Source organism: Salvia hispanica, chromosome 4 (assembly GCF_023119035.1).
Source record: "Salvia hispanica cultivar TCC Black 2014 chromosome 4, UniMelb_Shisp_WGS_1.0, whole genome shotgun sequence".
In the NCBI taxonomy this organism is placed as follows: Eukaryota; Viridiplantae; Streptophyta; class Magnoliopsida; order Lamiales; family Lamiaceae; genus Salvia; species Salvia hispanica.
Genome location: NC_062968.1, coordinates 52,672,603 through 52,686,701, shown reverse-complemented (window position 1 = coordinate 52,686,701; position 14,099 = coordinate 52,672,603). Strand labels below are relative to the sequence as shown.

General features: G+C 34.6%; 2 protein-coding genes across 3 annotated transcripts; both read left to right on the top strand.

Annotated features, from left to right (window-relative positions):
• Positions 1–4,517: 4,517 nt before the first annotated feature.
• LOC125221384 (ethylene-responsive transcription factor ERN1-like) lies at positions 4,518–5,153 on the top strand. Its single transcript, XM_048123502.1, has one exon. It carries the CDS (start codon positions 4,518–4,520, stop codon positions 5,151–5,153), a length of 636 nt encoding a protein of 211 aa, XP_047979459.1.
• A 1,374-nt stretch (positions 5,154–6,527) lies between these two features.
• LOC125185278 (serine/arginine-rich splicing factor RS40-like) lies at positions 6,528–9,716 on the top strand. Of its 2 annotated transcripts, XM_048081788.1 has the most exons (7): positions 6,528–6,614; positions 6,755–6,790; positions 7,274–7,396; positions 8,269–8,381; positions 8,528–8,763; positions 9,000–9,269; positions 9,352–9,716. In XM_048081788.1, exons 3-7 carry the CDS (start codon positions 7,291–7,293, stop codon positions 9,494–9,496), a joined length of 870 nt encoding a protein of 289 aa, XP_047937745.1. In that variant the 5' UTR covers positions 6,528–6,614; positions 6,755–6,790; positions 7,274–7,290; the 3' UTR covers positions 9,497–9,716. The 2 variants fall into 2 exon arrangements, with proteins under 2 accessions (XP_047937745.1, XP_047937744.1); XM_048081787.1 differs by lacking the exon at positions 6,755–6,790 and having other exon boundaries at positions 6,545–6,614.
• The last annotated feature ends 4,383 nt before the right edge of the window (positions 9,717–14,099 follow it).

Sequence of the window (14,099 nt, the reverse complement as noted above, 5' to 3'; positions counted from 1 at the left end):
TGATCTCAAAATTCTGTTTCTAAATTTCTAATCATAATTTTAGTACTAGTAAGTAATCATTTTTCTGTCATAAACTGTGCGTTAAAAAATAAACAAAGGTGAAGATGGATTTTAATATTTATCATATTTTAGGAATAGTAATTTAGTAAGGCTAGCAATCCAAAAATTGAAATTTCTAGATTGATATATTAACCGATTTTCTAGATTTTCCACATCGGATATAATTTCTTTGCTTCAATCTGTTCGGTTTCATTAGGTTTAAATTTTTAAACCTAAATTTTTATCAATAATTAGATTTACAAAATATATTTTATTCAATTATACCTAATCTAATGATAATTTTTTATTTTGAATTTTATGTTTTGTTTGGATTTTTGGCTGGATTAATCATAAAAAAATTGAGATTTAAAGATTCATAACAGAATCACAGATCTATTTTCATCCGTCAGTTGAGGAGGAGGCTTCATTTTTCTTTATACTTTTACTGGCTCAATAAGAGCGGAGTGGATCTCCTACTCCAACTTTCTTAATCCATTCATACTCCACCTTTCACAACTTAATAAAATAAGAGTAAAACATGCAAGTGATCCCTACTGGTAAGTGATGGTTAAGTGAGGTGAGATTATTTTATTAAGTTGTGAGTGTGGAGTAGGAATGGATTAGGAAAGTTAGAGTAGGAGATCCGCACCGAAATAAGAGGCCCATGACTTGGGTTATTAATTCAAACAATGGAATATCATTATTTTTAAGGTTGTATCAAATATTGAATTCCTCATTTTTCAGTTTTGCCTCCAAACTATTCAAATTTCTATTTTACAAATGCTGGAATTAGTCTAAATAAATATTTATATTATGAAAGGCAAAATACTCCTTAACTTTTTTGTGGTGGTCTAATCTCAACATATCAATAAATACAAGAAATGGTGTTAAAAAGAAGAGAATTTGAGAATTTTGTTATTTTCCTCAATGACAAGAAACTATTCCAAATGCACCTAATTATTTAGAGCAGTGCCCATCAATATCATATCATATTAACTTACTAATTAATCTACAGATTTATGTACCCTTTAATCAGATAAGTACAGCAAACAACTTGACTAAGGTATCTCAACTCTAATACACTACTCATGTTTACCGTCTATAGATATTACAGAGATCTCCTCGTATTTAAATAACAACCTTTTTCTTTTGCCAATTTTACTATGGTCTTCATTTTAAAATATAAGCTTTGTCCTTTTTTGTTACACTCACATAAATTTTACTATGGTTATTGTAATCCATTATTAAATCTTGTTTATTATGTATGGTAGAAAATCCAATCACATGTCATCAATGCAGGCTGCACAGTACCAATAAGCAGCTTCAACTTATCACACTAGGATTTTGTACTAACTCTATAGTATTTTGAAAATTATGATACATACTAATACAAAGAAATTATCTTATATATGACGAAAACTTGGGTTCGTCCCCACGTCTACCATGCGAACAAATTTATTTAGACTAGACAGCATACACGAGTTGATGTTGTTCCAGAAGAAGACATTGTCGACTTGAAACGTTTTCACAAATTTATTTAGACTAGACAGTAGACACGAGTTGATGTTGTTCCAAAAGAAGACGTTGTCGACTGAAAACGTGATGAAAACATTCTGTGTCAGGATAAATTTATTTGTTTCTAAATACTCTATTCGTCCACGGTTTAAAAATTCATTTTTCCGACACACGAGTTGATGTAGTTCCAGCAGTAGATGTCGACAACGCCGAAAACGTTCGCACGGTGCTTGGAAACATTATGCGTCGTAATGAATTGATTTTTAAACTAAAAATCTAGAAGTTATTAAATTCAGTCGACTACACTTTAGATTTATATAGAACGGAATTCATAAATTTTTTGATAAAAATTATAACCCTTTAGAGCACTCCCAATGCACTCGGCGTTAAATCCGGCGTTTTATCGCCGATTATCGCCGAAAATTCGCCGGCAATGGGGAGGAATCGGCGATAATCCGGCGTTAATTCTAACGCCGAATCCCGAAATTCGCCGGATTATCGCCGACCACTGTGGGCGATAATCCGGCGATAAAAATAGTTTTTTTTTTTTTTAATTTCCCCCCTATAAATTTAAAATTTAATAATTAATTTAAAATAATTTCCCCCCTATTTTTTTTTTAATTTTCGTCGTTGTAATTTTTTACTCGTGTTTAATACAACGAACTTTATTACTATTATTTGTCTTGTCTTATAAATTAGCTAGCTTTATTATATACAAAAATAAAACAATTAAATTAGTAATGATGTAAAAATGAAATGTTGAGTTAGCGAGAAATAAGGGAGAAACCATTGGAGCAGTTGGCTAAAAGTTGGCTAAAAACTGGGGATAAATTTTGGTGCTGATGTGGCGCTGATGTAGCAGGAGTTAGGGAGAAATAAGGGAGTTTTTAGGGAGAGCATTGGGAGTGCTCACATAGACTTGGTCATTCGAACAAACAATGAAATCATCGACATTGAGAAAGGTCACGCATGCAAAAACACACCAATTTACAACAAAAGAGTATTTAAATTAGTGGGTTCATCGCCATGCAAATGAAAAGGGACAAATTATATTAAATTAAATTCTCTTTTTGCATTAAAAAAACTGTGCTGCATAAAACAATGGTGAAATAAATTCAATAGTTAATACGGAGTATATTTTTCTACTTTTAACAGCAAACTTAATTAGTGCTAAATATCAGACAAAAATAACGCATTTAAAAGTGATTTGTAAGTACAGTTTAGCGCTAATAAAGGAATCCAAAGTTGCATGCATGATCATAATCTAGTTGTAGGAAACAGACAAAATCCCTCTTTCAAATAATTAATTATGATTAAATTAACAATGATTAAATCAAAGGGAAACCAACGTCACAAAGGACACGGCACGTTGCTATTGAAAACCCCCAAATCATTCCATCTACAATACAATACCAAAAAATTTAATACTACTATTAATCTTGAGTTTCAAACTAATCCAAAAATTAACGTTCCAAAACGGGTTTAGTCACATAATTAATAAGGCCCGTTTTATGTTTGTCTTCACTCTAATCCTTAATTTAATGCGTTGAACACTGTTTGCTGTTAGCTCGTAAGCACGATTTTGATCACCTAGTGTAGTTTGACTGGTTTCATGGGGTCGCCTCTTTCTTGGAATCGATCAATATTAACTGCCAAAAAAATTATAATAGTTTAGATTTAATGTAATGAAGCTCAAAAAATTAGTTTAGAAAATCGAGTTTTGATTTTTTGTATACATGTTTCTGTTTTTTTAACGTTTGTTAACGACAGTTTTACGAGTAATTCTTTAAAAATTTAAATTAAATTTATATTTTATTTTATCGTTTGCATATGATGACATACAAATGTACACAATTACTATTAATTATATGAAATAAAAAATAATGAAAAAAATGTTGAGACACGTGAATAGTAGTACAAATTTAGTTGTTTGAGTTGTGGTTGTAGGTGAAGAAGGCAAATCGTGGCTCTTGCCCGTGTCATGGAGTAGTTCGTTTTCTGAAAAATCGATATTGTGATCATGTTATAAATTATGCTCGGTCGTCACAAATGCCGAGCTTTGCTTTTTAGCCATCAACTCTTAGCATCCATCCAAGTTTTCACAACTTTCAAACGTGGTATTTGTTAGGACCGTTGACTGCACATTAGTTTGATATTGTCCGCTTTGGATTATGCCTGCACGAATCTGTTTTTGGGTCATTCCCAAAAGGACTCAAAATTGGGGTTGGACAGTAATTATATGGGTTTTTGGGTCATTCCCAAAAGGGCTCAAAATTGGGGTTGGACAGTAATTATATGGGTCATTCCAGCCCTGGCCCCTAGGTCATCCAGGGCCCAACCTTTATCGGGGCTCATCCAGGCACCGACCCATAGCCACCTGGGCTCTGATACCACTTGTTAGGAACGTCGACTGCACATTAGTTTGATATTGTTCGCTTTGGGCCAAGCCAACACGAATTTGTTTTTGGGTCACTCCCAAAAGACTTCAAATTAATTGGGATTGAACAAGTATTATATACACCTTCCAACTTCCCTTATTCATTCGACGTGGGATGGATTTGTAATCCAACAGTATTTCGATGTCAAAGATTGAGATTAAACAGCTAGATCATATATATCTCTTAGTTTAGCCATGTAACCTATTATAGTATTTATTTATTCAGCCAACTTACTAGTTACTTTTGTACATGAAATGATGCCATCCCCATTTTTTTAATCCAAGAGTTCTCCGTAGCTACGCTTGCTACATATCAAGCCAAACTAATCAAGCTCACAATTTGAATATAAATCATAAAATAAATATGCATGATTACTCAATTAGATGCGGACAAAATCCCAAATAATTGAGTAGAATTCCTCAAGAATTACACTTAGGCCTGAGCCCCAATATAAATAGACCACCAAACATTATTCCAAAACCAAAAAAAATTAAGTTCTCCAATTCAAACAAAACTAACCAACTCATGGCTGGATTCAACACAACACAACCCACCAAAGCTCAAGCCACGTCAAAGCCAGCACCGGCGCGGAGATTCGTGGGCGTGAGGCAGCGGCCGTCCGGGAGATGGGTGGCCGAGATCAAGGACTCGTCCCAACGCGTCCGCCTCTGGCTCGGCACCTACGACACCCCCGAGGAGGCCGCACGCGCCTACGACGAGGCCGCACGCGCCCTCCGCGGGGAGAATGCCCGCACCAACTTCGCCCCAACGGGCCCCACGCCCATCTCATCAGATCAATCCAACGGCCTCAGCTTCTCCTCATTAAAGGCGAAGCTGAGCAAGAATCTCCAAAACATCATGGCCCGAAACACAGACAACAAATCCTCCTCATCATCAAAGAGCAGAGTGAGCGACCACTTCACCTTCGCCAGCATCTTCCACCACCACCACCAATACAGCCACGTCGACATCAAGAAGATCGAGAAGGCCGTGCAGCCGAGCGTCATCGTGCCAAGTGCCCAGCTCGACTCGGATGGATTTGGCTCCGAAATCATGAGTGGCGCCGGAGAAGGTTCTAGAAGCAAAAGATTCAAGGTTTCGTCCTCTGTTTTAGTGCCGTCGACGTTTACGGAATCTCCGGCAACCAATGAATGGTGGTGAAGATTGAATCAAAAGAAGAAAAAAAACATGTACATTAAGAATAATGGAAAGAAGATGTAGTTTTGGCCTTCACATGGGTCAAGGGTTAAACCAGTCAAAACAGTAGTGCTAATGCAAGAACACAATCCACTTGCTTTACTAGTTCATAATCATTCTTTAATCTTTATCATCAACTTGGTAGTTTTGTTGCTATTACACATTGGGTTAATAATTTATAAGGAGTGGCAAGGAGAGGGAATTAATACTTGTGTTTACATCGTTGAACATAAAAAGTAAGTTGTACTAATTATACTGAATCTAGTGACGAAGCCAGACATTTCACGTTAAGAACATTTCAGACTTTTCAAGATAAGGTTTTCTTAATATAAAAACACAAATTCATCTAAAATTTATCATAAATTTTTAAAAACAATGCCAAAGTGTCCTATTTCTATTATAACATCTTGATATTAAAACTAATCTAACGAAGTCTCAAAGAGAAATAACAAAAAAAGAGGAATAAGCCACGAGTTTAAGTTCTAAATTCTCAAATTTAGTTAATTTCACAACATGAATACATAAATAGAAGTATTTAGTGATCTCATAATTGCAAGAATGTGGTGTTTGGATTTGTGTCAATAATAAAGAAAATCAAGAGCAGGCCATGAAATTAGTTGCAAGTGTACAACAACGTTATTAATATTATATCTAAACATGCATATAACCACACAAAAATTTGAATTCTTCATTAAATCAAATGTTTATATGTAATGAAATTGACGGGTCCTTTTCTTATAACAAACGCCTGAGTTAAATTTCGAAAGGTTCCATTTTGTGGTGATTGTATTTCTCCCTTTGTCATCTGATGAAATATGCTGTTCTAGTTCCAACCAACAAGTACATACAAAATATAACTGAAATTTTTAATGGAATATTTATCAGTGAAGACGAAAAAGTAAATACTTATATAGAACAGTTAGTTAGAACTTATGCAATGTTTTTTAAATACCCTTAATGTTATCAAAAGAGATTTATTCAACTTTAATTTAAAAACTGTCAAATACTACTATACATCATCCTCCTTTAATAAAAGCAGAGACTATTCTTATTTTAGTCCATCCCATAAAAATAACACAATTTATGTTTTTGGTAACTTCTTTTTCTCTAATAACATAGATAGCATCCCATTTTATATTAACAATGCTTTAATTAATTTTTCTTTCTATCTCTTTCTTACTTTATCAATTATATACACTTAAATTCATATAGTCTCAAATATTTTTATTTTTATGGGACGGATGAAATATTAGGCCCATATATCTCAATCGCCTAAACAATGGGCCCAATTACAAGCCCAGGTCCAATACGTTGTCGTTTGATTTCAACTACTACTACCGAAAATTGCTCAAACTTATTACTACTTCAAGTTCAAGGGTTTCTTCACGTCAATTTGTTCCGAAGAAAGAAACAAGCTCGAAAAAGGTGGATTTTGAATGCCTTTTCTTTTGTTCCCATCTGTGTTCGCGTGGATTTGTTTGTGTTTATTATGTACGAATTGAGTGTTTTTGTAGATCTGATTTTCTCAATCCTCATTGTTTTATTGTTTTGTGTTCGGATTTCAGATCGAATTGTAAAAAAGTTCGAGGTTTAATACTCAGGTTTCTACTAATGGATTTCAACAGATCTATGTATTGGCTACTTAATTTGCGTTTTTGTTTACCTCTTTGTCTTTTGTTTTGGTATTTGTGGTTGTGCAAATTTTGATTTCAATCGTAAAGTGTATTTCTTCGAATTTTTTCACCTGCGCTGAACGATTCTTCATCTGCTCCATCTATTCCCTGTGGTTTCTTCTTATGCTCTAGTTTAAAGGAGATTTGTGGTTTTTGTGGGCTATTTTATGGAGAAAGTAATGACTAAGTCTTTAAGTATGAGAATTGCCGGTAAACTTTTGCAAAATAGTGAAAAGTCTTTTGTTCACTTGCTGTAATGAGAATTATGTAGTACTCCGTATGAACTTAATATATTCACTTGAAACTTGTGTTGTTTTAGACAATTTGGCTGCTAAAAGTTTCGGTTATCTGTGTTTCAAGAATAATTACATTGTGAATGATATTGAAAGATGAGGAATTGTAAATTTGCAGGAAAGTTTCAGAATATCATGACGCCTGTATTTTGTGGGAATTTGGACTTTGATGCTCGTCAATCTGATGTCGAACGTCTCTTTAGAAAATATGGGAGGGTCGACAGAGTGGATATGAAATCAGGTTAGGTTCTGTGTTATATTAAGCTATTGTGATATCTATATCTATAGTCTGTATGAGATCACGTAGTGCTATTTGTACGTATTAATTTTGAATTTTTTTTGTCAAATAATCATCATGGTTCCCCAAGAAGGTTCTGTGTTAGGTTTTTAGTGCCCTGTCCTGAATGTTAGTGAAGAGGTTGATTCAGGAGGGGAATGATGTACCTCTTCATTGCCATTGAATATATAACCACAGGAAAGGAGCAGATTGATTGTATCAGTCCTTGTTTTGTGTATAAATTTTGACCGACTTTGAAGGGAGCCTTTGAGTCTGTTTGGAGGGCAAATATTTTATGTCAAATAATTGCTAATAAAAATGCTTATATATGTTATTTGCCAGAAGAAGAAACATCGCGTTTTTTTCTGTAGCGGAACCTCCATGCTCAAAAGTTTCTTTGGCGCAGGATTCCTTGGGAAATTCCACAATCTTCCTCGATGGATGGTTCTCTGCGTTTATTTTCTGGCTTGTGCCCAAGATACATGTTCTTGTTTGTTCGAAAAAGAACCAATATGATCTGCCATGGTCCCACCATCCTACACTTTCCACCATTGCCTTTTGCATTCCTCATGACTTTGCCATCTCTTCAATTTCCGACATCTTTCAACATAAATAGCATGTTCATTCCGGATCCAGTGGCAGGTGTTGTGTTTTTCTTGTATGAATTTTTTCCTTTCTATCCCTCAGATCTGCAGGGGTATAGGTGGTAGATGTATTAGTTCTACCATTTGGTAATTGAATGTCTTCACTGTAGCCATCTGAACTTTATTTGCACTTTTTGCCAGCTGAAGACCTATAGCTTGTTTTTTTAACATCTGGGCTCTAATGCTCTACAGGCTTTGCTTTCGTCTATATGGAAGATGAGCGTGATGCAGGGGATGCAATAAGGAAACTCGACAGATCTGAGTTCGGCAGAAAACGACGCCAACTACGTGTTGAGTGGACCAAGGTATATCTCGGATGGTCTATTTATAATATGCACATCATTCATTATATTCTTAATATTGCCTTTTGGCTGTTTTACTGCATCGATGTACAAGGATTGATTCATTTGATGCTATAACAAAATTGACATCCTCAAATTTGAACATGCAGCAAGAACGTGGTGGCAGAAATCCTGACAGCTCAAGGAAATCTTCAGCCAATGCGAAGCCTTCGAAAACCTTATTTGTTATTAACTTTGACCCTGTCAATACAAGGACCAGGGATCTTGAAAGGCATTTTGAACACTATGGGAAGATATCAAATGTCAGAATCAGAAGAAATTTTGCATTTGTGCAATTTGAGTTGCAGGAAGATGCTACCCGAGCACTGGAAAGCGCTAAGATGAGGTTTGTTAATATTTAGACAGCCATGACTTGGTGTTTTTTTTCGCTGGGTTGTGGGTGATGGTTACTGCGAATAGAAGTACTGCCCAAAGATAATGCAACCTGACTATCACCTAATGTCATATACCAACTTCAATTTGCACAAGAAAGATATGAATATGCTAGAACCTACTTTATTTGAGATGTGTGAGCTTCTGTGTTCGAGTCGTCTAATTCAGACTGCTTTTTCCTCAACACAGCAAGTTCATGGACCGGGTTATTTCTGTGGAGTATGCAACACGAGATGATGATGACAAAAGACATGTCTCTAGCCCTGATAGAAGGGGTCGAGACAGGTCCCCACCCAATGGAAGAAGCTATGGTCGCGGTGGACGCTCCCCAAGTCCATACCATAGGGAAAGAGGTAGCCCTGATTATGGGCATGGCGCTGCACCTAATTCTCGATCTGATCGAAGAAGCAGCCCTGACTATGGCAGAGCCGTGAGCCCTGTCAATGATAGATATAAAAGGTACTCCACTTCACTAATATTCATTTCTATTTATGGTTGAAACTCAAAGTTCATTCAACATCTCATTTGTCATTTACCTCAGCCGCTCGCCTCGTGCTCGTGAAAGATCTCCTGTTCGTGAAAGATCTCCTGTTCGTGAAAGATCTCCCGTTCCTGAAAGATCTCCTGTTCGTGAAAGATCTCCCGTTCCTGAAAGATCTCCTGTTCGTGGAAGATCTGACTCTTGATTAAGAAGAGCTGTTGAAAGAATTTGGTGGTTATTTGGTCTGTTCGGTTAGCAGGCCCTTGTGAAGTACTGTTATGGACAGTTTCCAGCTCAGTATTCGGTTTAAATGTTATGTTCGCTAGAGATTCACCACTCCATGACTCCATGTAGTGTTGCTTGTTTAGAGATTTTGCATGAAAACGTATCTACTAGACTACTATAAGTATCTTTGGATTTTATTATGTGCTTTCTAATTCCCTTTTTCTGATTATGGTTATCTGCTTTTGGTTATTCCGAAAATTTTTTATGATGGGGCATTTTAAAGCATAATATGAACGGAGTAATACAGTAGGGGGAGTACATTAATAAGGATTTTTGTAACAGGCATTATAATTAAAAAAATTGTAGAATTACTGTTTTTGTTTTATCACTCTTTATAGATTAACTAGAAATGTGTGGTATCGAATTCGTTTAGTTTAATACTAACATAATGGGCTCACTTGTTGAAATTGGTTCGAAGTCAACTCATCATCAGATCCAGATCTAAGATCCATAGTGGTCGGAAACCTGTGTTAAGTTTCTAACGTTTTTTTATATGAAATAATTAAATGTCTTAGAAAGTCGAATCGAGGATCAACAATTCTTATTCTACTAATTGCCCAATTCCTAGCATTCACTGAAAAGAATAGTCAAATCTTATGGTAATTTTCCCATTACTGTATTCCTTGTGCGAAGTAGTAAATGTTATTTCCGGGTAATAAATGTTTGACTTATAAATGATACTACCATAATACCTTTACCATTTTAGAACATTATGTCGAACCTATTACACGTTTTTAACTTTTCTATTAAACATCTTAAGATACATAGTTAATATTTCTCTTTTTCTTGTACTACTACAATATAAGAGCATCCATAATGATTGATTTTTCGTCTGGAAGATCCGTATTACTCGTCCTCATCTGCGATCGTCCGCTCATTGTAGAGGGAAGGACAATTGGGCGGACGAGTCTGGCGACCGGAAGATCGGTCACTCTCGATGCCTCGCCCGACCCTCGTCCGCCCATTGCAGGACCGCGGACGAGGACGATCTCGACGCATTTTGGTGATTTTTATGAGACTGCCCACGTCTACTTTTAGGCGTCCTGTTGGCAACAAGACTGCCAAAGCCTAGACCAAAGAGAACGTGGCTGCGTCTGGATAGGCTCCCCCGCCTACTCCGTCTACTCAGCTCGTGGCCTCAGCGATCTAGGAATTCAGTGGTTTTCACGAGAGCTACGGTATAGGCTTCTGAATACCACCGATCCGATCGCCCGACGGAGGCTTGAGAAGATGATCAAGAATTTGAGCAAGAAGTTAGATTTAGATGACTTGTTTAGTTTTTTTTAAAAAAAATTAGTAATGTAGTTTTTTTTTAAAATTTAAGTACTGTGATGTAGTTTTTTAATTAAGTAATATAGGTATTTTTTTAAAAATTTCTGGTGTTTAATTATAATATATTTTGATATTTTAGTAATTGAAAACAAAAAAAAATAATAACATTAAAATTAAATACAAAATGAGTTTTTAATTGATAGGGCAGACACTAGGGCGGAACCACTGCAGAAGGAAAATGTCGGACTAAGAAATGCTGATGTAACGATCATTGGGGCAGACACTAGGGCAAACTATCATCCGACTATTATGGATGCTCTTAGAGTTCTTAGCCCAATTCACTATAACATACAACAAATTAAAATTTGAAATAAAATATACTACTCCCTCCGTCCCCGATTAAGAGTCACACTTTTCCATTTCGGTCCGTCCCCAATTAAGAGTTACACTTCATTTTTACCATAAATAGTCAGTAGGTCTCACATTCCACTAACTCAATTCACTCAAATTTTATTATAAAACCAATATAAAAAAATGGATCTCACATTCCATTAACTTTTTCAACCAACTTTTCTTTATATTTCTTAAAATCCGTGTCCGGTCAAAGTGTGACTCCTAATGGAGGACGGAGGGAGTACTATTGAGGTTATGGTTTTGATTTTTAAGAATTTCCTACTTTTGATAGTAAGTAATTCTTTACGTTCCAAAATTTAGTTTCTTTAAATTTTATATTTTCAAACGTTACAAATGTATCCCGATTGAAAAAATAATCATATGTTCTTAACTCATCTCTTTCATACTAATATAAAGCTATATAGTTAATATTTTTTTATTTAATCAAATACATTATTATAGATCTTAGCTCAATTCACTACTATATCATACAACAAATTAAAATTTGATATATAATATATTAATACTAATGGAGCTAAGATCTACTATAATGTATTTTAAAATATACACTTCCCTTTTGTTAATTAGCTATTTAGCACATACTAAGATAATGATTTCATAGTTGTTATGTACATTTATTTTCTCTTTTTAAAATTTTGAAAAAATTGAGAAGAAGATAAAATTCTCGATTTTGAGGAACAGTTGAGTAAGAATCGGAAAATGTAGCAAGTGAATATCGAGGCAGATGTAATAGGAGTACTATATAATTAGAAATGGAAACAAAATAATGGGACAATATGAAATATTTCTCTTTTTATTTTTAATGTGTTTCATCTTTGTGATTGTGAATTGATTGCTTATATGGAATGCGATTAATGATATCTTTACAAATAAAAAATTCACTAAGCATTCTTCATCTCTTTTTCATCACTAATGTTATCATATTAATAGTAATACTAATACTTATTGCTATTTTTTCTCTAAAAAGGTACATGCATAAACATACATGATAGTACATCTTAAAATAATTTGATAAAACAGATAAATAAATAAATAAAATATAATAACAATATACATTTCAAATTATATAACTCAAAAGTAGATTGAGTTTCTATCTTACCAAATTGCTCCTTGTTATAGAAATACTTCTATATAACTAGGGAATTTAAGATTCGCATAAGAAAGAAATTGAAAACTTAGAAATTGAACTCTAAGGGGTGTTTTCTTTATATGCTTGATAAAATAGATAATTGAATATATTATTCATTATTGTTACTATATAACTATTTTCACTCTTTATTTTTATTATCTTTTAATTTAACTTAATAAATTATTTTTTCTTAATTTATATTCCAAGAGAATCATTTTGAAAACATAGTTATTTATTATTATTCTCTTCCGTCTTCCATTAGGAATCTTGTTTTTCTTTTTCAGTTTCTCCCTAATAAAAAATTGTAGTTTATTTTTAATATAAGTGATACATAGACTCTCTGTTTTATTAACTTCATTATATAAACATTTTACTATAAAATTAATTATACGCATAAAAATAGATCTACATTTTACTACTCACTCCATCCCTCAATAAAAGGGGAGTTCTGACCGGCATAAGTTTAGTGGAATATGAGGTCTATTGCTAAAAATAGTAAGAAATAAATGAGAAGTTTATTGGTGGATGGATGAAAATGATAAAATAAGAAGTTTATTGGTGGACGGATGGAGTATATTTTTTCCACCAATTTCTTTTAACATTTGCGTATTAAAATATAGGAAGAGGAGAGTGAGATACTAATCAGTTATTATAACTAAATATCATAAATATATCGGTTGAAGGAGGATGGCGGTGAATTAGTAAATAAATTTTATCAAAAATTAAAATTTGAAATTCAATCACATTAAACAAACACGATACATATTTAATCCAGAGATCTAAACTTACAACAAAAAGACTAATGAACCACAAATCACTACTCTTTATTTGTCATTATCTATTACTCCCTCCGTCCCGTCTAAGATGACACATATCTTGGCCAGCACGGGATCTTAGGAGTTATGAGTTAAAGTGTTTAATTGGAGAGAGAAAATGTGGGTGGAAGTTAGGGATGTCAATCGGGCTAACCCGCTCGGGTTCGGGCTAACCCACTCGGGTCGCCGGGCTATTTGGGTACGGGCCATTCGGGTTATGGAGTTTTTGGGTCATAAATTTTCAACCCTAACCCGTCGGGTTTTGGGCTAACCCATCGGGCTATTTGAGCCTATAAGCTTTCGAAAATAATCTCTTGTATCAAAATTTTCTTCTATAAAATGATTTAAAATTTTAGATACTACTTTTTTTCTTTTTAGTTTAGAATTATATAAAATCTTCAAATTTAAAAAAAAAAAATCTTCAATAAGTACTTGAAAAGAAGCCTTTCATCTCGGTCAACTACAATATAAATTAAAGTTTGTGTTCGTGTCATTATTATGACATTGTTCGTAACTAATTCTTTATGAAAATTAAAAATCATATCTTACATGAATCATTATTAAAATGTACTGTGGAGGGCAAACCCGTCTTTCACGTCAGTCAGACAAGGTCCACCTCACTGCACGTGCAGTAGAAAAAAGCGCAACGAATTACAGCACGCCGCGACGCCTACGTGGCAGTCCACGTCAGCTCATCCACCACCGTAGCATATTCAAATTTCAATCGAAAAATAAAGTCCTCAACGGTCAGATTCAGTGTTTCGCTCGTCGAATCCTGACCGTCCGATCGCCCCAACCCCACACAGCTCACGCACCATATTCAGTTGTCCACTAAAATACAGTATTTTCCATTTTCCAGAGAGAGAGAAACGTTGGGAGTCAATTCTGGAAAT

What these genes read in the sequence shown, in the direction of transcription:
- LOC125185278 (XM_048081788.1), top strand. Translation starts at nt 7,291, where the DNA reads ATGACGCCTGTATTTTGTGGGAATTTGGACTTTGATGCTCGTCAATCT. An exon ending in CAGAGTGGATATGAAATCAG is followed by an intron (nt 7,397 to 8,268) that starts GTTAGGTTCTGT and finishes AATGCTCTACAG; the next exon opens with GCTTTGCTTTCGTCTATATG. An exon ending in GTCAATGATAGATATAAAAG is followed by an intron (nt 9,270 to 9,351) that starts GTACTCCACTTC and finishes CATTTACCTCAG; the next exon opens with CCGCTCGCCTCGTGCTCGTG.
- LOC125221384 (XM_048123502.1), top strand. Translation starts at nt 4,518, where the DNA reads ATGGCTGGATTCAACACAACACAACCCACCAAAGCTCAAGCCACGTCA.